The sequence below is a fragment of the Centropristis striata genome, chromosome 23 (genome assembly GCF_030273125.1).
Source record: "Centropristis striata isolate RG_2023a ecotype Rhode Island chromosome 23, C.striata_1.0, whole genome shotgun sequence".
Lineage (NCBI taxonomy): Eukaryota > Metazoa > Chordata > Actinopteri > Perciformes > Serranidae > Centropristis > Centropristis striata.
The window spans coordinates 26098699-26126033 of NC_081539.1; the positions used below are offsets into that span (position 1 = coordinate 26098699).

The 27335-nt window shown below is 40.8% G+C and overlaps 2 protein-coding genes and 1 non-coding gene across 3 annotated transcripts in view; 1 reads left to right on the forward strand and 2 right to left on the reverse strand.

The window, feature by feature from the left end:
* Positions 1-1824: 1824 nt before the first annotated feature.
* On the reverse strand, positions 1825-6672 carry aoc1 (amine oxidase copper containing 1). The gene is made up of 4 exons (XM_059327243.1): positions 5136-6672; positions 3967-4255; positions 3260-3392; positions 1825-2179 (listed from the first exon to the last, which is right to left on the reverse strand). Exons 1-4 carry the CDS (start codon positions 6670-6672, stop codon positions 1910-1912), a joined length of 2229 nt encoding a protein of 742 aa, XP_059183226.1. The 3' UTR covers positions 1825-1909.
* A 5738-nt stretch (positions 6673-12410) lies between these two features.
* sspo (SCO-spondin) overlaps positions 12411-27335 on the forward strand; it is a 138349-nt gene continuing 123424 nt past the window's right edge. The window contains exons 1-17 of the mRNA XM_059327455.1: positions 12411-12463; positions 13518-13727; positions 15258-15340; positions 15706-15876; positions 16094-16317; positions 17479-17581; positions 18266-18424; positions 18538-18623; positions 18952-19077; positions 20518-20674; positions 20811-21063; positions 21991-22132; positions 22229-22355; positions 23625-23797; positions 23913-24131; positions 24932-25097; positions 25810-26068. Of these exons, the coding sequence (XP_059183438.1) occupies positions 12411-12463; positions 13518-13727; positions 15258-15340; positions 15706-15876; positions 16094-16317; positions 17479-17581; positions 18266-18424; positions 18538-18623; positions 18952-19077; positions 20518-20674; positions 20811-21063; positions 21991-22132; positions 22229-22355; positions 23625-23797; positions 23913-24131; positions 24932-25097; positions 25810-26068 (2711 nt within the window). The remainder of the gene's footprint in view (positions 12464-13517; positions 13728-15257; positions 15341-15705; positions 15877-16093; positions 16318-17478; positions 17582-18265; positions 18425-18537; positions 18624-18951; positions 19078-20517; positions 20675-20810; positions 21064-21990; positions 22133-22228; positions 22356-23624; positions 23798-23912; positions 24132-24931; positions 25098-25809; positions 26069-27335) is intronic.
* trnas-cga (transfer RNA serine (anticodon CGA)) lies at positions 14446-14527 on the reverse strand. Its single transcript has one exon. It is a non-coding gene; the product is annotated as a tRNA-Ser (tRNA).

Sequence of the window (27335 nt, forward strand, 5' to 3'; positions counted from 1 at the left end):
TTAATAACCTTATTGGGGCTGAGATGGATAAACCAAAGGAAATAAAGGAAACATTTATTACGACTTCTTTGAATCACGCACCCAACACTAAAACTAATAAAAACTAAACTAAAACTAAGCATTTTCAAAAACTAAAAACTAAACTAAAACTAGAAAACTCACTCTAAAAACTAACTAAACTAACTGAATTTGAAAACAAAAATTCACAACAAAATTAAAACTAAAACTAATGAAAAATCCAAAACTATTATAACCTTGCTTTGAATCCTATAAGAGCTTGTTTTTGTTTTGTTTAATGGCCTCATTTTGTTTCGTTTGTTTGTTTTTCCCATTTCTTTATCACTGAGGGTGGGAGTGGGGGGCTGATGTTTCCCTTGTAGTTGTGATGTATGTTTATAAATCTGAAAACGTATAAATAAAATATGTAAAAAATAAATAAATAAATAAGATCACACCAGTTTATTTATTGAATCTCTTGGTTGGGAAGTGTAAGGTGACATTTCTATGTTAGGAACATGTACATACAAAACAAAACAAAGCAGTTGCATGTGCTGTTATTGATACATTAAGTCACATTGTATGTAAAGTTCGGTTTCCAGGGGCGACGGGGCAGCCAGGTGGTATCCTGGACTGTTTGCGGGGAAGGATCCGGAATCAGGCTGTTTGCTCTGTAGGTCTGTTGTCTTTCCAGGAAAAACATTCCCACCATGGGGGCAAGAGGAGCATGCTGAGAGACCAGTTTACCAGGAGCAGGGCGGATACGGAGCATCCTGCATCCTGGATGCTCGCTGCTGCTAAACCTCAGCCATGGAGACCCAACATGGGATTAAAGGCGCTCTCAAGGCCCCACATGCCCCACAATGTGTCCTCCTCCCCTTGCCAGGTTACACTGGTGGTTTGATTTGGCGTAGTACATTGACATTAAGATTAATTCTACAGATTACGATATTTCAAACTCTATCTGAGGCTTTTAGCAGAGACATCCAACCTAGTGTTGAAATGGCTATATTTGGAGTCCCAGGAGAGGGTTCATCAATGACAAATAAAATTAAAAATGTGCTTTTTCAACTCTCCTTGCCCCGAGAAGAATCCTGTTAGAGTGGAAATCAGCACATCCACCCAAAGTCTCTTCCTGGATCAAGGACCTGATTCTATTCCTTAAGTTGGAAAAGATAAAGTATTGCATGAGAGGGTCGACCCAAAAATTCTATGAAGCATGGACCCCTCTATTATCTTATTTTGAGAAATTTACAGCCCTGCCACAAGATTAAAAATTAAAAGAAGGCAAATAGCCTATTTGTACTGTCTTGATGTTCATATTTATTTGTATTACAGTATTATTTTAACCTTGTATATATTTTAATGCCCGTAACTTTTTTCCTATAATATTTGAGGTGTGCTTCTCACTCACAAGTTTATTTTAATTTTTTATTCATTTTTATTCATTTTTTTCGTATTGACAGCATGATGGGGATGGGTGTGGAGGGGGAAGAAAGTAAGAAAAATTAAGTACGTTGAATATCTGTGATCAATGTTAATTTCTTAAAATAAAAACATGTTAAAAAAAAAGATTAATTCTACATCTATATGAAATTATAAATTCTTGGGTTTTTTTGAGAGAGACATGCATTACAAATGCATGAGATTTATGCAATTTAGAATGTTACAGGATTTTTCTTGTTATATATAACCAGCTTTGCCAGGCTCATTTATAAAAGGAAATAAAAAAGAGTTTTTTTCCCTTTTAAAATGTTCTTTATTTTTTAATTTTCATTAAATCAATATGAAAATTGCAAAAAAAAAAAAAGTCTTGTAAGGTTGTCACATTTTTAGACGTCAGGTGATTTTAAATTTTTAATAATAAAAAAAGTAAAATGAATAATATTGTATCTTAATAATAAAATGCCCTCTAGACTCCTGTGTAAGTGCCATTGTAAAAGAATGGCTTGTCTGACACACAGTGACCTACGACCTCAGGGGTCCATCTCTGGACCTTGGGTTTGCCGTCTTGTCCCGGCCGAACGATGACGGTGCTCCTGGACGAGAGCGAAGGGTCTTCATTGAAGAAGTTGAAGGGTCGGAGGAAGAAGCCCACTGAGTTGCCAGGTGTTGCCGTGTTGGGGATGTCTTCTGAGTGAGGCACATGCAGGAAGCCCACCGTCACCCAGGCCACCAGGTCCTGCACACAGGAGAACAAACACCACGGTAGAATTTTTAGAATAGGACACAGGTGGTTCTTATCTACTTAAAAGTACAAACAGAAGGTAATGCCACATTCGTGAGTTACCACGATGGTGACTGATGAACAGATTCTTTTAGGAAAAGCAAACTTAAACCGATGACGCAACGTCTCGGAAAAACACACCCACCCCCTGAAATGTAAACCCACATTTAACCAACACAAAGGCTGCTTCCATTAGCCAACTGTGACTCATTGAACAATGAAAAGGAGACTCACTAACCGCCCAAATCTCTAACCATGGCAAATAATTAGCAATTGAACTGCTACCATGGTTGGTGATCACAAGATGACATAGTGTGATATAATAAGGTTCTGAATAAATCTTCTCTCACTGATTTTCACACTGCAAAAAGGTGTGTCTAGAAACAAGATAAAAACACTAAATCTGAGGGAAATGATCTTGCTGCATGGACAGATAATTTCACTTGAAAATATTTCTTAAATTAAGATTAATATATCTAGAAATAAGCATGTTGTACGCTTAAAATAAGAAATAACTCTTAAAACAAGATAAATTATGTAACACTTCTAAATCTAAAGGTTTTTTTTATCTTGGTAAGAAACAAATAATTTGCAGTACACTCTGCTCGGAGTTTGGAGTTCATCGCTGCTTGCAGCTTTAATTTATCTTGCTTTAAGAGTTAATTTCTAATTTTAAGCCTACAACATGCTTATTTCAAGATTTAATCATCTTAATTTGAGAAATCTTGTCAAGTGAAATTACCTGTCCATGCAGCAAGATCATCTCCCTCAGATTTACTATTTTTATCTTGTTTTTAGGCACACCTTTTTTGCAGTGTAAATAACTGTGTTACTGTTAGTAGGGTCATGTTATTGGGAGAAAAAAAACCCATACATTTAAATGATATTATGAAACCGTTTGAAATAGGTCATATTTTTCAGTGGAACAATGAACACTGGAGGGCAGAAGATTTGTTTACTATTTTTTATGAGAACAAGAGCAAGATATGAATCTAATCTAAAGTGTATTGACTCTAAGGTGCATCACTACTGTACCTGGTTGACTATGTCTTCATTGTTGCGGAGGTAGTCCTCAAAGGACACAACTGGTTCCCAGGGGTCATTCTGGGTGTAAATGCTGCTGCTGCTGGCTTCATTATCTTTATGACGAGTCACAGCAAGAGGATACCTGCAGATAAACAGTTTTCACAGTGAGTCGTTACTTTATAGTCCCCACTGACAGCTGACAGACAGAGATTCATACTGATTAACAGCACCTCAGTGGGTCACTTAGTCATTTCTTTTGTTGTTCTTATTTTGTCAAATAAACTTTTCTTATGTCTTATTCTACTATTCCCACATGGGCATCAGAAAATTATCTGCATATTTGTTTTGTACCATTAAAAACATAGTTTTGCTTGAAGTGCCAATAATTTTGCAGTGATAATCCACTAATAGGTAACAACATTCAATGTTGTTTGACTGTTTGCCGTACCTTTGTTGACAAAACCATAAATCTAAGCTGATTTGTAACCAAATTCCCAATCCAGAACCCTGTTCAGCCCCAGTGACCTTCCACTGGGTCAATCATTACAAACAATTGATTTTGTCTCTACCCTAAATTCTACAGGCATTTCCATTTTTTCCAAATCATGGAATTAGAATAATTAGCTTTTCTAATTCTAAACTATTCTAATGGTGCTATATGGTCCCAACAAATCAAATGTGAATGGATTTAGTGTATATAATATATATTTTATTACCTTGACCAACTGACTCCAATCTCCTCTCTCCAGCCTCTTGGAAGGACACTGTGGGCATGTGAGTTAAACTGAATACGATAACCCTTCTTGTGCCCCCATTTGTTTTTCTCATTGTCGTTGTAAAAGTGCACGTAGCGGGGGAACTTTTTGCCAAAGCGGAAAGCAGCAGATCTCTCCGTCTTGTGCTCTGTCCTGTGGAGTTTGGACTGCACAATGAAATTGTTCGGGCTCCAGGGATTTGTGAAGTTGACAAATTTCAGATCAATTGACTCAAAGCTGTTCTCTCGACCTGTGTTATAATGAGAGCAAAGAGTTACAAGGAAAAGTTAGACCTCAATGATTAAGCAGTCAGTTGAGACATTCATACTATGCATTTAGTTTGGCATTGGAAGTCCTTATTACTAAAATGTAATTGTTGACTTATGTATGGCACATAGCCCTGATCACAGATAGCCTTGATCACACATTTCAGCAAAACAGTCACAGTCTTAAGAGACTAAGCCATGACTGCTGCCTTTATGACCGGGTAAAGTCCAGAAAACCCTTTTTATCTGAAAAGCCAACAATAAAGTAAGTAGATAAGTAAATATGTTTATGTCTGTCGCTTCTTTCAACCCATTTGACAGCCCTCACAGCTTCAAAACACACACAATCACTATAAGAAATTAAAGTTAGTTTAAAGGGAGTCAATGGTCACCAAAAAATAATGTTGGTATTTGTTCCCAAACCTACAAACAAACAAAAATATGGATGCACGGCATGGTTTGTGGTAAGGGCAAATAAGTTGGCGGTTGGGGAAAGATTATAATTATACTCACACAAAAAGAGCAATCACACTGCAAAAAAGGTGTGTCTAAAACAAGATAAGAACACTAAATTTGAGGGAAATGATCTTGCTGCATGGACAGATAATTTCACTTGACAAGATTTCTTAAATTAAGATTGTTAAATCTAGAAATAAGCATGTTAAACGCTTAAAATAAGAAATTAACTCTTAAAACAAGATAAATTATCGAACACTTCTAAATCAAAGGTTTTTTTTTATCTTGGTAAGAAACAAATAATTTGCTGTGCACTCTGCTCGGGCCAGTTCATCGCTGCTTGCAGCTTTAATCTATTTTGTTTTTAGACACCCCTTTTTTGCACTGCAGTACTGGACATTTACTCACCAGCAATATCGAGGTCCACTTTATAATGGATGAGGTGTGTGTGCAGGTTACCCAGCACATGGTGGTACACCTTATTGCCATACTGAAGTCCATTAGGAGTGAAGAAGGTAGAATGGATATATCCCGTAGCACTGACCTTAACCTCCGCCACCCCATTCTGGTACAAGAGGAAGTCCCAGATGTAATCATAGTTGTACACGGTTGAGACCGTCCGCAACACCAGCACAGTGTTTTCCAGCCCCGCGTAGAAGTTGTATCCTCCCTTGAAGTCGGCGTTGAAATGCCTTCTCAATGGCATAGCAGTGGTCATCTCAAAAATACAAAGAGCGTTTTGGTGGCGTAGAGGTTTGTCTGTGTCAAAGTAGTGGTAAAGGTCAACAAAGGTGGCAATTTCTGGACAGTCTATCCCAGGAGCCAGCTCGAAGGTTGAGCTGCCCATCGCCCAGCCACCATCGATGTATTTTGTTTGCATGGCAGCGGGAGAGTCACCGGAGTAGAAGGCGATAGCTTCTTGGAGGCTGATCTCATAGGCAATCCTTTCTCCATTAAAACGGAGGTCAAAGACTTGAAGCCCAGCTGAGGAGCGCACTCGATAGGCAAACGACCATCCAGCATATTCAACAAAGTTGTGATCAATGTGATAGCGAGGCCCCTGAGGCTCAACAAGCTTTGGCCCATGGATGTTAGTGGGAGTGTTGCTGTGACCCCGGGGGATGTAGGTGGAGTAGAGGTCACTGTTGTCATGATCAGCCAGTCTGATCTTCTCCACTTCCCCTGATTCATATTTCCCTACTAGTTCCTCAATACTATCAAAGTACACGCTGTTGTACCAGACCTTCTCCACAGTCCACTTTTCTGGATTCACGTCCCGGTGGTTGATCAGTACCTCAAACCCAATTGGGTGGATGAAATACCCTTCCACAAACTTCTGCAATATGAACCAAGATCTCCTCTCACCTGGACCCAGCCCACGGGGACCTACGTCTGAGAATGTAAGGCAGTTGTCGGAGCAGTTTGCGAAAGAAAACCCTCCTGAGGTCTCCAATAGGAGCTTGTTGGCTATATGTGTGATCTTTATGAGGAAGTCATTAATGTGCTCATACTCTACAGCTGTAATAGACCTAGACTCAAAGCTGATAAACTTTTCCCCCTTGAACATGAAGACTTCATGGGACTTTGGCGATGGCAGAGGACTGACGATGTACTCAGTGACATTGGGCTTGGTCTGGTTCCCAAACTGGATGATGACACGGGCTTGGCGTGGGGGTTTGGCCTGTCCACGATCCAGAGCTCTCAAGGCTTCGTGCTTCTTTGGCACATGGAGTTCCATCAGGAGGATGCTGTTCTTCATCAGAGTCTTGCTGCGAGCATCACTGAGCTCCATCTCTGGAATACCATGTAGATAGGCCCGGACGGCTTTCATCTCACGTACTGAGAGGTCGGCAAACATGGGGGCACCATGATGAGCCCAGTCTCTCAATCTGGAAGCGCTACAGACAGCTAAGCAGACCAGCTGCAGCAGACAGAGAAGCCTCATGGCTGTAATATAATGAGAAAGGAATATCCAGCATGAATATGTTGAGTAAACTCACAAATAATTTGCCATCCTTGAAAAGACATAAGATCTTGTGTTCAACAGTTTGCATTAGATCCAAATTTAATTCAAACTCTTTTTATCCCAAACTTTTTTATAGCCCAAATACACCAACACTAGAGTAACCTGCAGAATTCTAAGGAAACACTTTTCCCTTCCCCTTTTCCTCTTCACAGCTGGACAAGCAATTCAAGCTTGATCCCTTTACTCTATTTGCTTTTATAATGTCAGTCTCTCCACTACTTCTCCACAGGAACATAAATGGTATGTATCAGTCTCTGCTATAAGACACTCACAGTCAACACTGTCTTTCTCTCTGCTCTGTGTTTATGTCCCTGCACCGTCTGTGCTGCACATAAGATAATGCATGCAATTTCAAAATTCCCATCAATGCAATGTGCCACCTTCTGCAGATATAATCAGATTTTATGACATGCATTTCTGTAAAAATGTTAATGTTAATGGTTTTGGAGTAGTCCCATGCCTCCTTGAGAAGGACTTGCACCACTTAATCAGGATCAAAGAAAAAGACCAAGCTACCTGGAGTCGTTCTCCTGCTTCAAGTGGTTTGTAAGACGGGTTGGAGCAGTCTGGTCCTCCTGCTTCAGCAACTTAGGTAAACTCTCTTATGGTATCAGGAAACTGTGGACTGCTGATATTTAACCACCTACTTTGCAGTGACGGACGCTGATTGGTCAACAAAGGATCGTAAACGTGATGAAATAACAGGTGCAGAAGGCAGGCAAGCTTATTTGGATAGCACGTAGGCGATTCACAGTGCCTTATATAAGACATAAAGGGCATTGAGAAAGAATCACGGGGTATAGAAATATACATTTCAATATGTTATATAAAAAAGAGCAAAACAAAATAGAAGATCATATTAAGCTGAATTGAGTAAGACAGATAATACATTATAGAGTAGATACACATAGTTAGTTGAGGTCCAATAATGACACCTTGGGGGTACATTAAATCCAGATTGCACCTTGGAGGACAGAAACTGATTTATTGCACCCATATTTCTGACAATGCTAATTATAGTACTTCAAGGTATTTATCTTTTTGAGGTCTAAAAATGCACACATATGTTCCAGAGACAAAGCTAAGGGTAAAACAGCTTGAACCTTAGAGGGTTTTTCCCCAGTGACAAGCTGTTGTGCCCCTAAAGGTACAAATTTAGCACATTATTTCTGATAGTGCATGATAGAGCATGTAATTACATGAATTTTTATGTAAGAAAAGGCAGCAGTAAAAGTTTTGAGCCCCGATTATAAAGAACTGAGAAAATAACTTTTTTCCTCTTCATGGCACTGAACAGTTAATTTTTTTGTAGTAAAAAAATAGTTTTAATATACAGCTGGTTTGGCATCCATATATTTCTTTATTAAGAAAAAGTTCTTCTTAAATGCTTATAAAAGCCTTTTTCACATACAGCAGACACATGAAAACATTGATCAAATGGTTGAGCAGGTCTGTTTTATTTAATTCAGCTTTTAAAACCTGGAGGTGCATGTCTCCTATAACCTTATCTGGAGCATCAACATATTCAGCATAGTAAAGAAGGCCCAGCAAAGCCTCTACTTTTTTAACTTTGTTCAAAGTTGTGTGGTGGAGAGGAACCCCACTTCCTGCATCACCTTGTGGTGGAGGAACTAAGTACATTATTTCCTTCCCTTTCATGTATGACATGTTCTGAAATAACAATAAATACCCATTATCCTGATTTATTTGAATAATTTTGAGTATTATTGTCATGCTGTAAGTAGTGTGATTGATGCTGTAGTATGCTAGCCTGGCTAACGTCAGACTATATCACAAATGAGATATAGTCTGGAGACCACCTATTCATTTTTCCGTAGAGGAGGCGTGGTTTACGATCGCCCAGAGCCGTTTATTGGGCGCTACGAATGTCTATCATAAGCGTCTTTAAGTAGCTCTTAGCCAAGGGGCTAGCTGGTAGATTAGGCTTTTGCCAAATCCTGTTTCTCAGCAAGGCTAAAACATTTTTTTTGGTGGTGATAAAGGAGTGTAAAGCCAAACGTTATTCTCCTTTTATAGTAAACGTTGGCTCTAAACTATCTAGAACACTGTCTACAGCTAGATCCAAAGAGAGCTTGGCGTCTGCTGCAGCCATGTTGGATCTGTAAGCAAACTGCAAGCTTGGCCGTCTTGCCATCTCTCCCCGTTCTGTGATTGGATACCAAAAGCAGGGATAAGAATCGGCCATGGACACCATGCCGCCTTGCAGTTCGAAACGAAATCGAGCATGCAATGCAACATGGGAATACCCAGGCTAGTAGTATGCAGTGATGTTGTGCATTCATGGCCCCCGAAGGATGAATGGCAGTGACTTTGGTAATCCCCTTACTTTTGGATGGTTTACCGTGAAATTTGGTACACACTTCAATGCGTCCCACAGGATGGATCATGATAACTTTGGTAATCCCCTGACTTTTATCTAGCACCACCACCAGGCCCTGATAAACGTATAATATATACACTCCTACTGAATTTGATCCACTCGGTTTTGGCTTTTTTTCCCCACAGTGTTCCACATTTTTTGGCATTGTGGAACCTGCAACTCCCTCTCTTACTATTTATTTGAGATATAGAAAATCTTTCCTGCCACATGTCTTCACACTGTACAATAACAGCTAACAGTCTGGTCATAACATACAGTCGCTATGCACTTTATGTGTTTTTATGCACACTGTTCACTGCACCTTATTTGTTTCACGGCACCTATATTTTTATACTGTATATTTATATTTTATTCTGCACTAGAATCCATACTCCTTCTTTAGACATATATATATATATATATATATACACAAGCCACCACTGTAATTTTTGCATTTATCTTTTGTAAAAAATACTTTTTCTCACTGTTAAATGTACTAAACACCATATCTCTAACAAAAATATACTGTAATATTAAATGGTAAAATCTTTAATTTATGTGGCATTTATAGTAAAGTATTTTCTTGCAAAAATAGCATTTCTTTTGATGGAAAAATAATGGAATAAAATGGCAATATTAAACATGAAATCAACACTGCCAATATCTTTTTACTGTAATATTAAAAAAAATTCTACCGTATTTATTACGGTAAAGTTCTGGCAACCACAGCTGCCGTTTATTTTTTATTTTTTACAGTGTATATACTATGACGGCATCCAAGAGCGCACTTTTACAGCACCGGGGTTGGGTGAGGTTGACCACCCCCGCCCCCGCCCCTGCCCTGAGCCTCACCCTTCTTCCCGTAAATGATGATGAATCGGTCAACTAATGAAGTGACACAGCTCATTTCTATCTGTCAAGAAGCACAATGTCTCCTGTCAAAACTATAAAAAGTTTGCTTCAAAGTCAACTGTGACACACTGTTTTGCTTAGCCAACCCTTGTGACATCAGCACTGGAGCATCTCCCTCCTCTCCTCTGGGCTCAGGCTTCTCTGTACTGTGGTGACAGCTGTGTTTAAGCCTCCTTGCTCCAGGGTCAGAGGTCACACTTGGGAAACCAGTGAGTCTAAAATCTTTCAGTCCCCATGTCTGTTGACACACTTCATTGAATAAATGGCCCCATCATCCTTCCCGAAACGCCTCTCTTTACAGGATTAGGCTCTGACAAACATCTCTTTCTTCTGTGGCTGAGGCCCAACAACCCCCGCCAACACCTACTGCGCCCTGTAATGTTTGACAGGGCGAGGTCAGTGGATGTGTCTGTCACAGGTCCGGTGACCAATGCCTGCCCTCCCAGCTGTGACCTTTCCACTTATATCCAATGATAGTGAGTTCAGATGCTACTGTACATCCCATGAGTCAACCCCCACATTTAAAACTCTACATCTGGGGCTCCGCACCCCCTTAAAGCAAAGTATCACTGAGGAATAAACTGTTGGACACAACAACAAAGAAATAAAATGAGAGGGAAAAAAGGACAGTGAGCCCATATAAACTAATCAATATTGATTGATGGCAAAGATTTCCCAAAAGCACTTCAAAGGTAAGTGCATTTTTTGTTAATTGTAGCAGGAAGATGGGAATTTAAAAATGTGTAGGGAAAGACGGTATGAAGGTGCTTTTTTCATTGTGATCCACAACTCACGTGTGTGTTCTATCAGGTGCTATTATGTACAAGTGTGGAACAACTTAAGTTTAATTGGACTGTGAATGGATATTGAACACTGTTACAACCCATCAGCTGGGATAAAAGAACAATGTGTATCATTCGTTCTTTCCATTTTCGATTGGCATTAAAAAATCAAATATTGAAAAATTCACTGGTTATTTTGTTATTTGTTTTTTATTATAACACAAAAAATGAAAAGAATGCTTGTTTTCTCACATTTCAATATTAGGCTCCGATCAAAAATACGAAATGGAAAAACGGGCACCAGGACTGATTTTGATTTTAATATTTAATTGGTCGGGTTTATGTGACCTGGAAGTTTGACTGTGGTCCAGTGAGCCAACATTCGCTTTTTGTGTTATAATAAAAAACAAATAACAAAATAACCAGTCGAATTTTCATTATTTGATTTTTGATTGCCAATTGAAAATGGAAAGAACAAATGATATACGGATTAAAGAAACACAGGTGTAAATCTGAATTGTTTATATTAATCTTGTTTTAATAAAAAAACGTGTGCAGATGTCCTTGTGAATATGTATTTTGCAAATATATTCTGTTTAAAATATATATTATTAAAACGTTACAACAGTTTAATCAGTATGACTGTTTACTGACATCAGTAACAGTGTAACAGTGGTTCGGAGTCAAACAACTTCATTGATCCCGAGAAGTGCAAATCACTTCCAGCTAACCAAGTCCATTCATATGTTGCCGTAGGGATGGAAGAAACATCTCTTACTTTTGTCCCGACAGTGACTCCTGACAGTTAAACCTGCTTCTGTACTGAAGAACCTTTACATGGGAAACCTCCCAATGTGTTAAAGTACAAATGATCATAGCTACGACATATGAAACCATAAACACAACTTGTCATAGGGCTAGGCGATATATCGATATAAAAGATATATCGATATATTTCTAAATGTGATATGGAATTAGACCATATCGCATATATTGATATAATTCAAATTTGCACTGTGATTTATTTAAGATATTTTTTTAAATTTAAACTTTGTGGAGCTTTGATTGAAAAAAAAAAAGGTACACCTGTTGTTATACAGTATTTATGTTGACTTAAATAAACAATGTGTCAATAAAACTACTTGTGACATGTCATATTTGGCTTTGACTTAACATTTGCTCTCACTTTAAGATAAAAATATCAGGATATATATCGTATATCGATATTCAGCCTAAATATATCGGGATATGACTTTTGTTCCATATCGCCCAGCCCTAACTTGTCATCAAAAAAGAAATAGACTTCTTGCATGAATTTACTTACCAGAACATCTTCGCGGGTAAAACAATGCAAAAGCATTATGTATCATATCATATGTTTTTCTCGTTTCTGATACGTGTTGTGTCCGAGCTGGCGTAGTAAAGCATTTCAGACTCGTATGGGCTATGAGAAAACCGCTTTGTTATTTTTGTACCAGCTGTCCTCTAAATCAATGATTTTAAATTGATATTATGATGTCTAATTAGAAATTATGATCCAAACTTTTCCAGGAACTTTAAGCACAAACATTGAGGAGAGGGCAATGAAGACACTACTACTGACTCTGCTGGGACTGCAGACAGTGATGGGAATGGGGTGAGCATGATTCAGACCAATCAAAGCAGGATTTAACTCAGTTTGACAGTATTGTAGGGAATTGAAACAGACAAGGTGAGGCGCTGTAGAAACTAGTTTCAGTTAGTTATCTTTTTTTTAAAAAACTCTTAAACTTTTTCGTTATTTGTTAGTTTTCGTTAACTATAATAACCTTGCTGTGGTGTTCCAGCAAAATAAATGAACTCAAGCAACTAATGGTGAAGTGACCTTGTTAACCATAGCAAATTGTTAGATAAGAGCGTGGTTACTGTATGTATGTATGTATAATGTATTTCTTTATTTATTTTTTTTTTGTTTTTATTGTATTCATGCATATTTTATTTTGTGTGGGCAGTACATTTTACATTTTATTTTATTTATTTTTATCCCATTTTTAATTTATTTTATCTTATTGCATCTTACTGTTCTATTGTTTACTACATCTCTTTGTATTGTGTTATGTATTTATTGTTTGTGCAGCACTTTGGAAACCTTGTGTTTGCTAAAATTGTGCTATATAAATAAAGGGGATTGGATTGGATTGGATTACTGATATTTTAATACTAATTCAGGCTAGTAAACTGTATAACTATTACGACATCTGTCAACCCAGATGCTTACTAACTTTGTCTGTTGCTGTCTTGGTGTGAGTTTTATAACGAAAAATCAATTGAAAACATTTAATAAATGAATGAAGGAAATTTAAGAAACAAAATTTAAAAAATACGTTTTTCTTCTGTAGCACATTGCGTAACACTTATTATATAGCACTCCCTTAGCAGTTACATTTGGTTTTTAAAAGTTATGTACTTACTTGATTCCTGTGGTCTAAGGCTTGTACCATCAAAGTTGAATGCACTTATTGTAAGTCGCTTTGGATGAAAGCATCAGCTAAATGACATGTAATGTTATATAATGTAATAATGAGGATCTTTATGCATATAGAGAGCAGAATGTCCTTTTTAACCTCAGAATTCAGGATACAAATGTGCACAAAAGTACACTTGAAAATGAAGTATAATAAAGGACATAAAATCTGTGTTTCATGCTCTAGACACTGGTGTGAACACACGGTGGAGGAGAGAGTGGAGCGAGTCCTTTCCCCTCGTCTGCAGCTGGAGGTGAGCTGTTCTGAGGTGTATCAATACAACACCCAAGGCTGGAGGCTAGATGTGGACAGGATGCGCGCCAAGCACGGGGGTGATGACGGCATCGCACTGTACTACAAACAACAGGGTCCCAAGGCATCCTGTTTCTTGTACAAGTAAGTGAAAGTTGAGTAACTGTCTCTTCGTCTCTTAGAGCTTCTGGTAAACAGGATCACTCAGGGTGTTCTTGGTTCATTAAAAAGTTGGCTCAGATCACTGTTCCTCCAGTGTTATGTCAGGGTATGATCAAGTACAGTAACATATGTGTACGATGCACCCTCCTGTGCATGAGTTACTGCCTTTAAAAAGTCCGAAATTTTTCAAAACGATGCCTTATATAACTTGTTTTCTTTAAAGGTACATTTGGTCCACTGGAGTACACATTGTACTTTTGAATGGTAGATTGTATGGCAATTAACTTGCTTTAGAGGGTAACATGCTGTATCTGTATAGAGAGGAAACAAAATGATGTATTTTTGAAGGGCAACCCGGAACTTAGCATTGCCATGGGGTCTTTTGAGAATGGAGTGCACTGGTAAATGGGGTGCACTGATATAGCACTTTTATCCAAAGCGCTTCACACTACAGACTACGCTCATTCACCCGTTCAAACACACATTCATGCTGGTGGCCGAGGCTACCGGGGCACACTGGTGCCACCTGCCATCATTTGGGGTTCAGTATCTTGCCCAAGGATACTTCAACATGTAGGCTGCCATGGTTAGGGGCGTTTTTTGGGTGTTTGACTACATTGGAAACACACCTCAGACACACCTCAGTAGGTATACTATGTATCAACATAGGGGTGAGGTACCATTGGTCAAAATCACGGTACGTTGTCGGCAGGATTCGAACCTGCGCGGGGAGACCCCAATGGATTTCGAGTCCATCGCCTTAACCACTCGGCCACAACAACCCAGAATTACCAGATGGGATTTTTGCATTGGATTTTTGAATCATTGCAAACACATTTCTGAGCTGGATAATCTCCATAAATCAACACCACTTTTATTATGTTTAAAGTGTTAATGCAGCTGATAGAAGTAAGAAGCTAACGTTATGCTGTAGTGAACTACTCCACATTTGCATGACTTCAACATCAAAGCCGCTTTGCTCCAGACGTTCTCCGACAAGCTAACCAGCCGTTTGACAAGCTAGTGAAAACCTGGCCTAATACATTGTTTATTACCCTAATCTACAACAAAAAAGAGTTTGCAAGAGCACTCAAAAACATAAATAGAGGCTATAAGTTGGACTAGTGAGAGTACCTGTCCGTGTCCGGAGTGATGATGTTTAATATCCCTGACAACCACTGTCTCATTTGGCCACTTGTTAGCGACCGCCATTTTAAGGACACATAAGAACTTCTTAATTCAAAAGTGGGCATATTTACTAATGCATTTTATGTTGTACAAAATGCGAACATCTCTTAAGTTTGTGTTAACCACAGACCTTATTGCAGGCATATAACCAAATACCATTTCAAAATCCTCATTGAGTTCTAGAGGATAGACAAGACAGCGCTAAAATGCTAACCTACTTCCTGGTTTAAGAACTAATTCCTGTGGCGCCATATGGGGCACTAGCCTTAAGTCTACTGTGTAACGGTATTGTGACTTTAAACCTGATGTGTGTGTCGATCTCAGACCCCCAGAGATGGAGAAGCAAATGGTGAATAAGACAGTAAGGGCCTGCTGTGAAGGCTGGGGCGGACCACGCTGCTCTGAGGGTGAGGACATGTACAGCATGCATGCATCATACTTATTTTATATGTGGAATGAAACGATGCATTATGATTACAAAATACCACAAACTTGGTGATAAGTTAAATATATTTAAAAACACAAAAAAACTAAATGTGAAATCATTATCTACAAATAGAACAACAGGAATTTGACAATGTGTACATTCTCAAGTCGTTCTCATTTGTTAGTTTTTCACTTTTGTTGGTGAAAGCTATTTTTTCAAAACTTTTTATTTTATTTTTTAAAGGTAATGGGGATATGTCTCCTGTGTCAGTGACACCCGTGATCATTTTCTTCTCTCCATTGACTTCCTTTATCCTTTTTCTTCTCCCTGTCCTCTTCTTTCCAGGTGTGGGTGTTCGTGGTCAGTGTTTCTCTACCTGGAGTTGTGAGGAGTTCCCTGGAGTTCATAACTCGTCTCTCATGCCCATGGAGCAGTGCTGCAGCAGCCTGTGGGGGCTGAGCTGGAGAAATGCCTCGGACCAGACCTGCTTGTCTTGCACCTACACTCTTCTTCCTGGTCAGGGAGCCTCCATGCACACACATTTACACATATACACAATTATACACATACTGGACCTCGTACCTGTTTTAGATGTTGGTCAAGCATTAATTAATGGAGTGCGCTGAATTTGTTTGTCTTTTTCTAAAAATCCATCAAAGTCTTCCTACACTCACCGCTTGTATATCATACGACATCACATGACTTATACTCACTACCTCTCCCTCCTCTCCAGACTCCCAGTCCTCCCCTCAGGTGCGAGGTGGTCTGCTGGGTAGCGTCAGGGTGCCTCAGAGCTCTGCCACCTGCATGTCCTGGGGTGGAGCACACTACCGCACTTTTGACAGGAAGCACTTCCACTTCCAGGGCAGCTGCACTTACCTGCTGGCTTCATCTACTGATGGAACCTGGGCGGTCTACATCAGTACAGTCTGTGAGAGGACAGGAGACTGCAGTAAGGTGTGAAATATTCCACCTCCTATAGAGTTAATGAAACAGTATTATTAATGATGCAGTATATTGTTTGTTCTTTACTCAAGTTTTCACACAAGAAGGCATAAGGTAGCAGCAGTTAATACACATAAACAGCGACAGTAGCCGTGTTTCCTTTAGGCGGAAGAGTGACCACCGGGAAAGTCTCAGGCCACGCCCTCTCAAATGTCTGCTCACTCTGTGTCTCCATTACAAAAAGACCCCCAGAGGGATTTACGAGACTCCGGAGGTGACATATTGTTTTCGATCGTCGCAACGGATTAAACCTTGGAGATGCAACTGTGGCCGCCGTCGCTAACTGTGCACAACATCAGCAGCTGATCATAAAAAAGCAGCATGGCTAATTATGCACAGCGTCTCCACTGATCATAAACATAGTGATCTTGAATTAACCGGCATCGCTAACTGTGCACAGAGTGTCCGGTAATTTTTGTAAACAAATAGAGATTACTAAGTGAACACCTCCTGCAGCAGCAGCACATACACACTGTACTGCTACAGAGCTAACTGTTAGCCTATTAGCAATTTGCAGACTGGACGCTAAGGGGTTAACATCCCCTCCGGCTCCACCTGCAGCTTGGAGAGACTGCTGCAGGAGGACTGTGCCGCTTCGACTAATTCTTACTCTTCTTAACGAGCCGCCAGCCTCACCAATAACACCAGAAAAAGTCGCTGGATTTGTCGCCAGTCGCTTTTTTGAAAAATAGTCGCTAAGGGGGTCTGAAAAGTCACTAAATATAGCAACAAAGTTGCTAAGTTGGCAACACTGCTTCACTGGCTTTTATTAATTGGCGTGTGTCGTAGAGTACTACGCCACATCCTGCTCAGCGTTCTATCCAATCAGCAACCAGGCTTTTTTCAGGGGAGAAAAACGGCCCTGCTCTTCAACAGGGCTAAAAAAAAGTCCCGTCAAAAGGCCGCTCCGGACAGCTCATATTCAAATTAGGGGCGTTTCAGGGAGTGAGACCCGCCTCATTCACTCATTGGGCTGTAGTGGAAACACCTTTAGTGACATTGTGAAGATTCAGCTAAAGACAGTCTGGCCCGTGGCTTTGCTTATAATTTACTAATGTGAAGTGATTGAAATGTTTGCTTATGACTTGTATCCTTGTCCATGCCTGCTCCCAGGGTTTGAAGATGATGCTGGGTCTAGATTTGGTTTCAATTCAACACAAGAACTTAACCCTGAACAATGTTCCTGTTCCAAATGGAGAACCACTCTTCCAAAATGGTAAATTATTTTCAGTTCTGAGTAAAGCTCCCTCTTGTTTCTTTATCTTTGCTGATAATGGCAGCCATGTAGCATGAGACAAGGTTAAAAAACAACATCTGGGAAAACCTTCTTATGCTCTTGTTGCATTAAAACACATCTGTGTCTGCATTGAACCAACTGAACCAGTTACAAGTAAGTTTCTTATTCATTCAAGAGTGCAGAGGAGAATACAGTATATGTTTTATGTGAAACAAAGTATATTGGGTTTATAGCATTTGCACCTTCACGGGCACGTCCAACTGGTAGGAGGCCCAGGGAAGACCCAGAACACGGTGGAGGGATTATATCTCTCTCCTGGCCCAGGAGGAGACGGATGTTGTGGCTAGTGAGAGGGACGTTTCAAATGCCCTGCTTATCCTGCTGCCCTCGCGACCCGGCCCCGGATAAGCGGAGGAAAATGAATGGAATGGATGGAATATAGCATTTACAATAATTAGCTTAATTTTACATGATCTCCTCAGTCCTTTCTACTCAACAAATAAGTAATTAGATAGATGAATGAATGGGTGTACATACTAAGTAAGACTTTTCTTAACCTCCACTGGAAATTCTATTCTCTGACCTCAGAAAAGTGAAATGCTATATAACATTATAGAGTAATAGATTTGCAAAAGAACAACAATTTCCCCCCTACTTCTTCAGGAGTGAGCGTTCACTGGCTGGGGGACTTTGTGTTTGTGGAGAGCGGTCTGGGAGTGAGAGTAAAGTTTGACCTGACCAACACAGTCTACCTGACGGTGACCGCCGAGCACCTGGCAACCACCAGGGGGCTCTGCGGAGTCTACAACGACAATGCTGAGGGTGCGGCCATGGTTATTTGTTTCCAATTTTCTCTTAATATTACTTACCTTACTCTTTTAAGTTTTAAATGCACATTTGCAATGCTTTAGTAACCTATTTGTTTCTTGCCATAGATGATTTCACCACAATGACTGGAACTGTGTCCCAGTATGCCGCCAGCTTCGGCAACTCATGGAAAGTTCCTGACCAGCAGAATGAAGTACTGCACTGAATGCATTGAACGAGTATTTCACTTTTCTGCAGCATTATAGCCGTTTGTTACCACTTTTACTTTTCTGTATGAGACACCAGTATGTGGTTTAGTACAGTAAAAGCAAACACATTATTTTGATGCTTCGAATATGATAAAAAACAATCAGCTGCCAACAAGACAAACTAACTTGTTGTAGGATATTAACAGTTCATCAGCTGTTTTTTTGTTGTTGCTGTGAATGCAGAATTCTTTGACATTTCTGTATTTCTGTGCATTTCTGATTCTGGAGATGCACCCTTGGTAACTGATCCTCTGTGTCCTGTGCTTTCTTCAGGGTTGCAGCGATGCGGCTGAGCTTGGTCACAGCTGTGATGTGTCAGGAGACCCTGCCCTACGCAGACAGGCAGAGTCAGTGTGTCACCGACTCCAAGAAAAGCCATTCATACACTGCAACCACCGGGTCAGACACACCTCATACATATCCCTGTCTTTGTCACTTTATGGTTGGCATTTCTGTGAAAACCGATGCTTGAATAAAATTTCTTTGAAAGCAGTAATTCAAAATATTCCTGAAAATCAATAATTTACCAGACGTCAGTTAGTAATTCAGTTTGTAGAGATGGGTTTTATGACTAAATAACACTCAGTATGTTTACATGACACTTGAAAAAAAATGATTGCCTTAATCTGACTATAACTGGACAACTGAAGTGCATGTAAACGTGTTGGTCCGACTGATGTCAGAGTTCTACAACTCCGATTAGAACACCCAGATAATGCGTTTGGAATTGGAAGTTGGCTGGCATGTATGAAAAGACAAATCATTTGTGCATGCTCCACCCCTGCTCTAGCATATGACCCCGAAACAAAAATATCCAAAAAAGCCAGTCACATTAGCTGGTCGCACATTAGCTGGTCTCATTTGTCGGTCGAATTAGCCAGTCGCACATTAGCCGGTCTCTTTTGCCGGTCGCATTTGTCGGTCGCATTAGCCGGTCGCACATTAGCCAGTCTCTTTTGCCGGTCACATTAGCCGGTCTCATTTGCCGGTCGCATTAGCCGGTCGCACATTAGCTGGTCGCATTAGCTGGGCGTCTATTAGCCGGTCTCACATTAATTGGTCTCATTTGCCGGTCGCATTAGCCGGTCTCATTTGCCGGTCGCATTAGCCGGTCGCACATTAGCCGGTCTCAATTGCCGGTCGCATTAGCCGGTCTCATCTGCCAGTCGCACATTAGCCGGTCTCATTTGCCAGTCGCACATTAGCCAGTCGCGTTAGCTGGTCGCTGGTCAGTAGCGACGGCACTTAGTGTCAAACTGAGATCAACAGAAAGGGGGCCATATCAACCCGCTGAAACGACGCCACCCAGTGTTGAGGAGGAGGACACGTTACCGTCAGTTATTCGATTTTGTCAGTTGCATGTAAATGGGGCCAGGACAGAAGTCCTATTAAACGCCAATATCGATTTTTAAGCATAGCTCGATTAAACTGTGCAGTTGGTAGGTTTTAGTTCAACCTACATTTAGCATTGCCTAGAAATCATTTTGAAATCTCTCTGGCCTTATCTGAAACCGAAATTAATCAATAAGTGCAATAAAATTCTGGTTAATAATTGAATTGAATGAAGATATGGATATTTATCTGTTCCCTGCTGCTCTCTGGCTGTACTTGCCACTCATGATAGGCACACTCATTTATATGCTACATTATGGTGCACAATATGCATGTTACATCCTGTCAATATATTTGCTAAAGATGTGCCCTCATACCTGTTTGTCAAATACATGCATACTCTGACAACCTCTCACATAATCTAAGTGGATTCAAATGTTCTTTTCCTTCTTTGCATGCTAATTGATGCAAGTGTAGTGTTGAAAAGTGTATGTCTTTGTCTTTCAGGTGGACCCAGCAGCATACATAGACACCTGTCTCTACCTGTACTGTAGCCTGCCATCCAAAGAGAGGGATTCAGCAGTGTGTGACACCCTGGCCAGCTATGCCCGAGAGTGTGCTCAGCAGCATGTCATTATAACTTGGAGGACAGCCACTCTATGTGGTAATGCCATATAAAGATGTTAATATGAACCTTAAGCAAACACAGCATTATTTAGTCGATTGTCAAATACACATGATGTTAAAACATGCAGTACGGTCCATTAACTCTGTTTCCTCCTCTTTTTCTGTCTTTCCAGGTCGTGTCTGTCCCAGAGGTCAATTGTTTTCAGACTGTGTGTCCTCCTGTCCCCCTAGCTGTGTGTCTCCCCAGCCCCCCGGGCCTGCTGCAGCCATGGGCCAGTGCAGGGAGGAGTGTGTGGGGGGCTGTGAGTGTCCGCCGGGCCTCTACCTTCACTATGGACTCTGTCTGAAAAGAGACGATTGTCCTTGTTTCCATCGCAGACGCACTTACCAGCCAGGGGACAGGATACAGCAGAGATGCAACACCTGGTAAGGCAAAACTCTTTGTGTGTCTTTTTTTCCTTTATAGCCGTGTTTCCTTTAGGGGAAAAAGTGGCCACCGGGAAAGTCTCAGGCCACACCCTCTCAAAATCCGCTCACTCTGCATGTCTCCATTACAAAAAGGCCCCCAGAGGGATTTACGAGATTCCGGAGGTGATGTATGGTTGTCGAGACGCAACTGTGGCCACCGTCGCTAATTGTGCACAATGTCAGCAGCTGATCATAAACAAAGCAGCATGGCTAATTATGCACAGCATCTCCGCTAATCATAAACATAGTGATTGTGAATTAACCGGCATCACTAACTGTGCACAGAGTGTCCGATGCTTGTTGTAAACAAACAGAGATCGCTAAGTGAACACCTCCTGCAGCAGCAGCACATACACACTGTACTGCTACAGAGCAAACTGTTAGCCTATTAGCAATTTGCAGACTGGACGCTAAGGGCTTAACATCCCCTTGACTGCTGCAGGAGGACTGTGCCGTTTCGGCTAGTTCTTACTCGCCGACCCCCTCGGCTCGTTAAGAAGAGTAAGAACGAGTCTCCAAAAGCTTTTTTGAAAAATAGTCGCTATGGGGGGCTGAAAAGTCGCTAACTATAGCAGCAAAGTCGCTAAGTTGGCAACATTGCTTGACCGGCTTTTACAAATGGCACGTGTTGTTGTGGCGTCGAGTAATATGTCACATCCTGCTTAGCATTCTATCCAATCAGCAACCAGACTTTTTTTCAGGGGAGAAAAATGGCCCTGCTCTTCGACAGGGTCGAAGTCCCGTCAAAAGACCACTCCGGACGGCTCATATTCAAATCAGGGGCATTTCGGAGTGAGACCCGCCTCATTCCGGGTATTGGGCGGTAGTGGAAACACCCTTTATAATTCTCTCTCACCCATTCCCATTCTTCTCTCTCTGTTTCAGTGTGTGCAGAGCAGGCCAGTGGCAGTGTACTGGGGAGAAGTGCGAAGCCCAGTGCAGCCTGATGGGGGCGCTACAGGTTACCACCTTTGACAAAAAGAGGTATTCACTACAGGGAGGAGACTGTCCCTTTACTGCCGTGGAGGTGAGATGTAACATGCAACAATGCACAGATTTACAGATGTATTTTTGTATGTGGAAGCTAGTTTTTGTTTGTTCTTATTTATCTGTGTGTTTTTAGGACTTTGTTGACAGGAAGCTGGTGGTGAGTGTGCACTGTGGAGAGTGTACAGCAGGAGGAGGTCTGGGTTGTCTGAGGGAGATGTCAGTCACAGCACTCCGCACAACAGTCACTATCACAGACACTGGTGAGTTAGTTGTATGCTGAGATCTGACTACTTATATGTCAGTCCTGCAGAGGTTATACTTTTACAAGTCCCTATGAGTAGAATTGTGATGGTATTACCGAAATTAAACCTTCAGCATCTCTACTTTGTTTTCAGCCCCATTATTTTCACTATAGTTGGATCAGATCTGTGGGTGAGAGAAAGTGTTGTCAAAGTGAACATGTCATAATGGTAAATGGTTTAAACGAGATCTCCAACCTAAACGACAGAATGGATCGTTTGTCAGTACGTTTTAGATATAGCACACACGTCATTATACATACAGGGACGGTTCAGGGTTATAAAGAATTCTGCATTTTGAAATTAGGCTACAAAACCACTGACCTAGGTTTAGGGCAAAAAACGTCCTGGTAAGGCGTTATAAAAGACAGTTTAAACAGTGAATTAATGTACGTAAATGCCGGAAGTGAAGTAGTTATGAGGGTGACGTGAGCCACGTAAGTTACATAAAAAAATGTGATTCAGAAACCGTGAGCCATGGAAGTTATGTAAAAAATAGTTTACTTTTGTTGTCATTAAAAATGACATAGCATGATAACAAAGATTCTATAATACGGTATCTCACGACTGTGAAAAATGTTACGTGAGGTGTGCACAAGATTGATGCATTATACTTTACAAGGAGATATATCTTTACCTGCTTACAGTTTCGACTAAGACTCCAATCTTCCTCAGAAGCATCATTACTAGTCCTTAAATTAAATTCATTATGGACTTGGACTCAAAATAATTTTTTTTATTTTATGGCCTTGGGGCCCTGGCTTTTGGCCTTTGTGCCCTCAAAAAATTGATAACACAAAAGGCCAAGTGGCCTTGCCTCTAAAATGACGAAATTCAAGGCCTGGCCGTGTAAAAACAAAAGTACAATTCTTCTTACTTTTTTTGTTCGATACAGATATATTCAGACAGGCAGTATGAGAAAAATAAAGCTTTTTTAAATTTTTATGTTTAACTTTAACATTTTTTACTTGAACTTTGTAAGTTAAGTATGTCATGCAAGCTAACTGTAACTCAACATCAACTTTGGTTTTACACAGGACATGAACAGTCCTCATTAATGTCCCATGTTTGTTGGGCCCATCCATCAACTCTGAACTCTTTCCTGTGTGGACTTTGTTGCTCTTCTGTCATAATAACTGCAACCACTAGAAGTTGCCACCTAACAATTAACCCAAGTATAGATGTGTTTACCGCCATGTGATTTCTGACAGTAGGTTTTGTTTCTTCCAGGTACAGTGACATTGAATGGCCTGAGGGAGCCGTTGCCTGTGGTGACAGGGGACCTGGTTGTGCGTAAGGCCTCCTCTTCTTTTCTCCTCATCCAAACTTTTGGAGCCCAGCTGCTCTGGCACCTTGATGGACCTTTGGCTCTCATCACCCTGCAACCTGGCTTCGCAAATAAGGTGACCTTCACAAATATTCACTTTCATTCTTTCCTTTTAAGCCTCAAAGTGGTTTAGAACATGCACTTGTTTCGTATTGAGTTTTTTTTGTTTAAGCATTAATCTTGTATTCTAGGTGCGCGGCCTTTGTGGAACGCTGACCTGGAATCAGCATGATGACTTTACCACCCCAGAAGGAGATGTGGAGAACAGTGTGTCATTGTTTGCAAGCAAGTTCACCACAGAGCACTGCACCCTACCTAAAGGAGCTCCACCTGACCCCTGCACCACCTACACCCAGAGGAGACAGTACGCAGAGACAGTGTGCTCCATCATACACAGCCCTGTCTTTCAGGTAGTGTGCAAGGAGTGTGTTAAATCTGAAGCTATCCCAGGAAGGAGTTCATCTTCTTCTAATTTAGACACGAGGACGCTTGCGGGTAAAAACGACTAAATATTTTATCGGAAGTGCCTTTGGTTAAGACGGTGCTTAAAAACGCAGAAATCTGAAACCAGCCTCCAGAGTGTAAAACTGTAATCCGCTCCGCCGTAGCGTGTCCGTCTACACTGCCAAGACACAAAACTCTGCTCAGATCTGCTCACGTCACGTACGCGTTTACGTCACATACATGCTCCAGTACAGGGAAATAAACAAACATGTGGGATTATTTCCATGCGTCGGACCTTCAAGCTGCTCTGGCAGCTCTAATAAACTTACAGGAGGCTTTCCACCAAATGTACAGGATATGTACAGATAGAATTAGTGAACAGAGAAGGATCTGGAATTACTTCTATCACATTTTGGATGCACCAATTGGTCGGAGGCGAGCCAGAGGGCTTTGGACGAGACCTGGGAGATCTAGTGATGGTGGAGAACTTTGTGGAAGGAGTAGCTGATGAAAATGCGTGGCGTGAAAACTTTCACATGCCCAAAGATGCTCTTATGGCTTTAAGTGATGCCGCCTGCATGCATACCCAATCCAATTCACGCACTTTTGCGTCACTGTATGCACGCAGATTTCCTCCTGAAAACGCTCGTCTAAACGCGGAATAAAAAGTGAAGACGCGACGCCACTTTTTTTCGTCTTCTGTTCAGACCGTCATCATGTAAACGTAGCCTTATTCACACATGCATCTCTCTCTCTGATCTTCTAGATGTGTCATGACGTGGTGGAGAGGGAGCCCTATTTCCGTCTCTGTCTGTCGGAGGTTTGTGGCTGTGTTCCACAGAGGGCCTGTCACTGCACCATCCTCACTGCCTACACCCGACACTGTGCTCAGGAGGGAATTACTGTCCAGTGGCGCAATCACACCTTCTGCCGTAAGTGAGGAGGCAATTGGTTATGTAGTGTTTCAGGATGTCCATTACTGGTCACCATGATGTTTGTACACTGTAAAAAAAAAAGAAAAAGAAAACTGTTGTTTTTACGGTAAAAACCAGCAGCTGTGTTTGCCAGAACTTTACCATAATAAATACAGTGCAACTTTTTGTAATATTACGTTAAAATGATATTAGCACTCTTGATTTCACGTTTAAGATTGCCATTTTATTCCATATTTTACTGTAAAAAAATAAACACTTTTTCCATCAAAACAAAAGCTGTTCTGCCATATAATTGACAAGAAAATGCTTTATATATGCTGCATACATTTAAGATTTTACCATAAAAAATTACAGCTTATTTTTGTTAGAGATATGGTGTTTAGTACATTTAACAGTGAGAAATAAATAAATGCAAAAATGATGGCTTGTATGTATATTTCAGTGTATTTTTGCTACACGGTGCCAGTGTATTTTACAGTGGAGTATTGTATTTTTCAAAACAAAACAAAACTGTAAAAACTACAGTTTTGGCTGATATATACATTTACAGTGTTCCACTGTTACTGAAACTGAATTAACCCATTTATCATTTTACGGTCTTTTACTGTCATGGTTTAGCAGTTTTTCCCGTTAAATCTACAAACATTTTTTACAGTGTAGAAATGTTTTTGCCATTTTCAAAATCCTTCTTTCTCTCCTGTCCTCCCAGCGGTCCAGTGTTCGGGGGGTCAGGTTTACCAGGAATGTGGTCGCGCCTGTGGAGGGTCCTGTTCAGACAGCTGGAGCTGCGATGACGGTGGTGGTGGTGGTGGAATGGGTCTTAAGATGTGTGTTCCAGGTTGCCAGTGCCCACCAGGACTAGTCCAGGACCACCAGGGTCAGTGTGTGCCCATCACTATGTGTCCCTGTGTGCAAGGGGACAAGACGTACCAGCCAGGGGCTGTTATCCAGAACAACTGTAATACCTGGTATGTAGTGCACTCTAAGGACAACTGGTTCAAGTCACACCTTGCAACAACCTTTGCATATTTAATAATAATCTTTTCCAGTTAGAGGTTGTTTGGAACACTGTATGCACAAAAAGAGTTCTTTAAGTCAACCTTTGCATCAATGTGACTGGGTTTTGATAAAAAAAAAAAAAAGAACCAAGGAGAGGTTAGAGAGATTTAGCTTTTTTTTGTGAATGTGTTAAAAAATGTGTATGGCCTAAGCTAATGGCTACTCACTGGCTAAAAAACAATCTTACATATTCAAAGAACCTTTTATGAAAGGTTCCTAATGGAACCAGTAAAGGCTCCTTGAATAATTAGGTTCAAGAACCTGTGCTGGTTTTCTAAAGCACCTAATTAAATTGAATAAAGGTTTAACTTAGAACTGATATAAGGCACATAGGAGGAGAGAGACAGTCCATCATGCACAGACAGGAGAACAGAACAGGCATGAGGTCAAATTATCTATGGACAAATCTTCCTCTGGCATCAAACATTAAGGTATATTGTCAGAGAGAAAGAGGTGTTTAGACTAAACATTGAGACAGGCATGGCTGCCCAGAGGCACTGTTTAGACAAAGTTGGGGTAAATAGGGCTGTTTCCACTACCGCCCAATACCAGGAATGTGGCGGGTCTCACTCGCCGAAACGCCCCTAATTTGAATTCAAGCTGTCCGCAGCAGACTTTTGTCAGGACTTTTTTCATCCCTGTCGAAGAGCAGGGCCTTTTTTCTCCCCTGACAACAGCCTGGTTGCTGATTGGATAGACCGCTAAGCAGGATGTGACGTAGTATTCGACGAAACAACAACACTCACCATTTGTAAAAGCCGGTGAAGTAATGTTGCCAACTTAGCAACTTTGTTGCTATATTTAGCGACTTCTCAGACCCCCTTAGCGACTATTTTTTTTAAAAAGCGATTGACAACAAATCCAGCGACTTTTTCTGTTGTTATTGGAGACTCATTCTTACTCTTCTTAACGAGCCATGGGGGTCGTTAAGAAGAGCCGCCGCTAATAGGCTAACTGTTAGCTCTCTAGCAGTACAGTGTGTATGTGCTGCTGCTGCAGGAGGTGTTTACTTAGCGATCTCTGTTTGTTTACATCAAGCACCTGACACTCTGTGCACAGTAGGCGATGCCGGTCAATTCACTATCACTATGTTTATGATCAGCGGAGATGGTGTGCACAGTTAGTGACGGCCACAGTTCCGTCTCCCGTTTAATCCGTTGCGTATGTGATCACGGT

Excerpts from the sequence above, each read along its gene's own strand:
- aoc1 (XM_059327243.1), bottom strand. The coding sequence starts at position 6,672 with ATGAGGCTTCTCTGTCTGCTGCAGCTGGTCTGCTTAGCTGTCTGTAGC. Across the intron at positions 3,393-3,966 it reads ATTGGAGTCAGTTGGTCAAG|GTATCCTCTTGCTGTGACTC; the intron begins GTAATAAAATAT and ends GTTTATCTGCAG. Across the intron at positions 2,180-3,259 it reads ATGAAGACATAGTCAACCAG|GACCTGGTGGCCTGGGTGAC; the intron begins GTACAGTAGTGA and ends TCCTGTGTGCAG.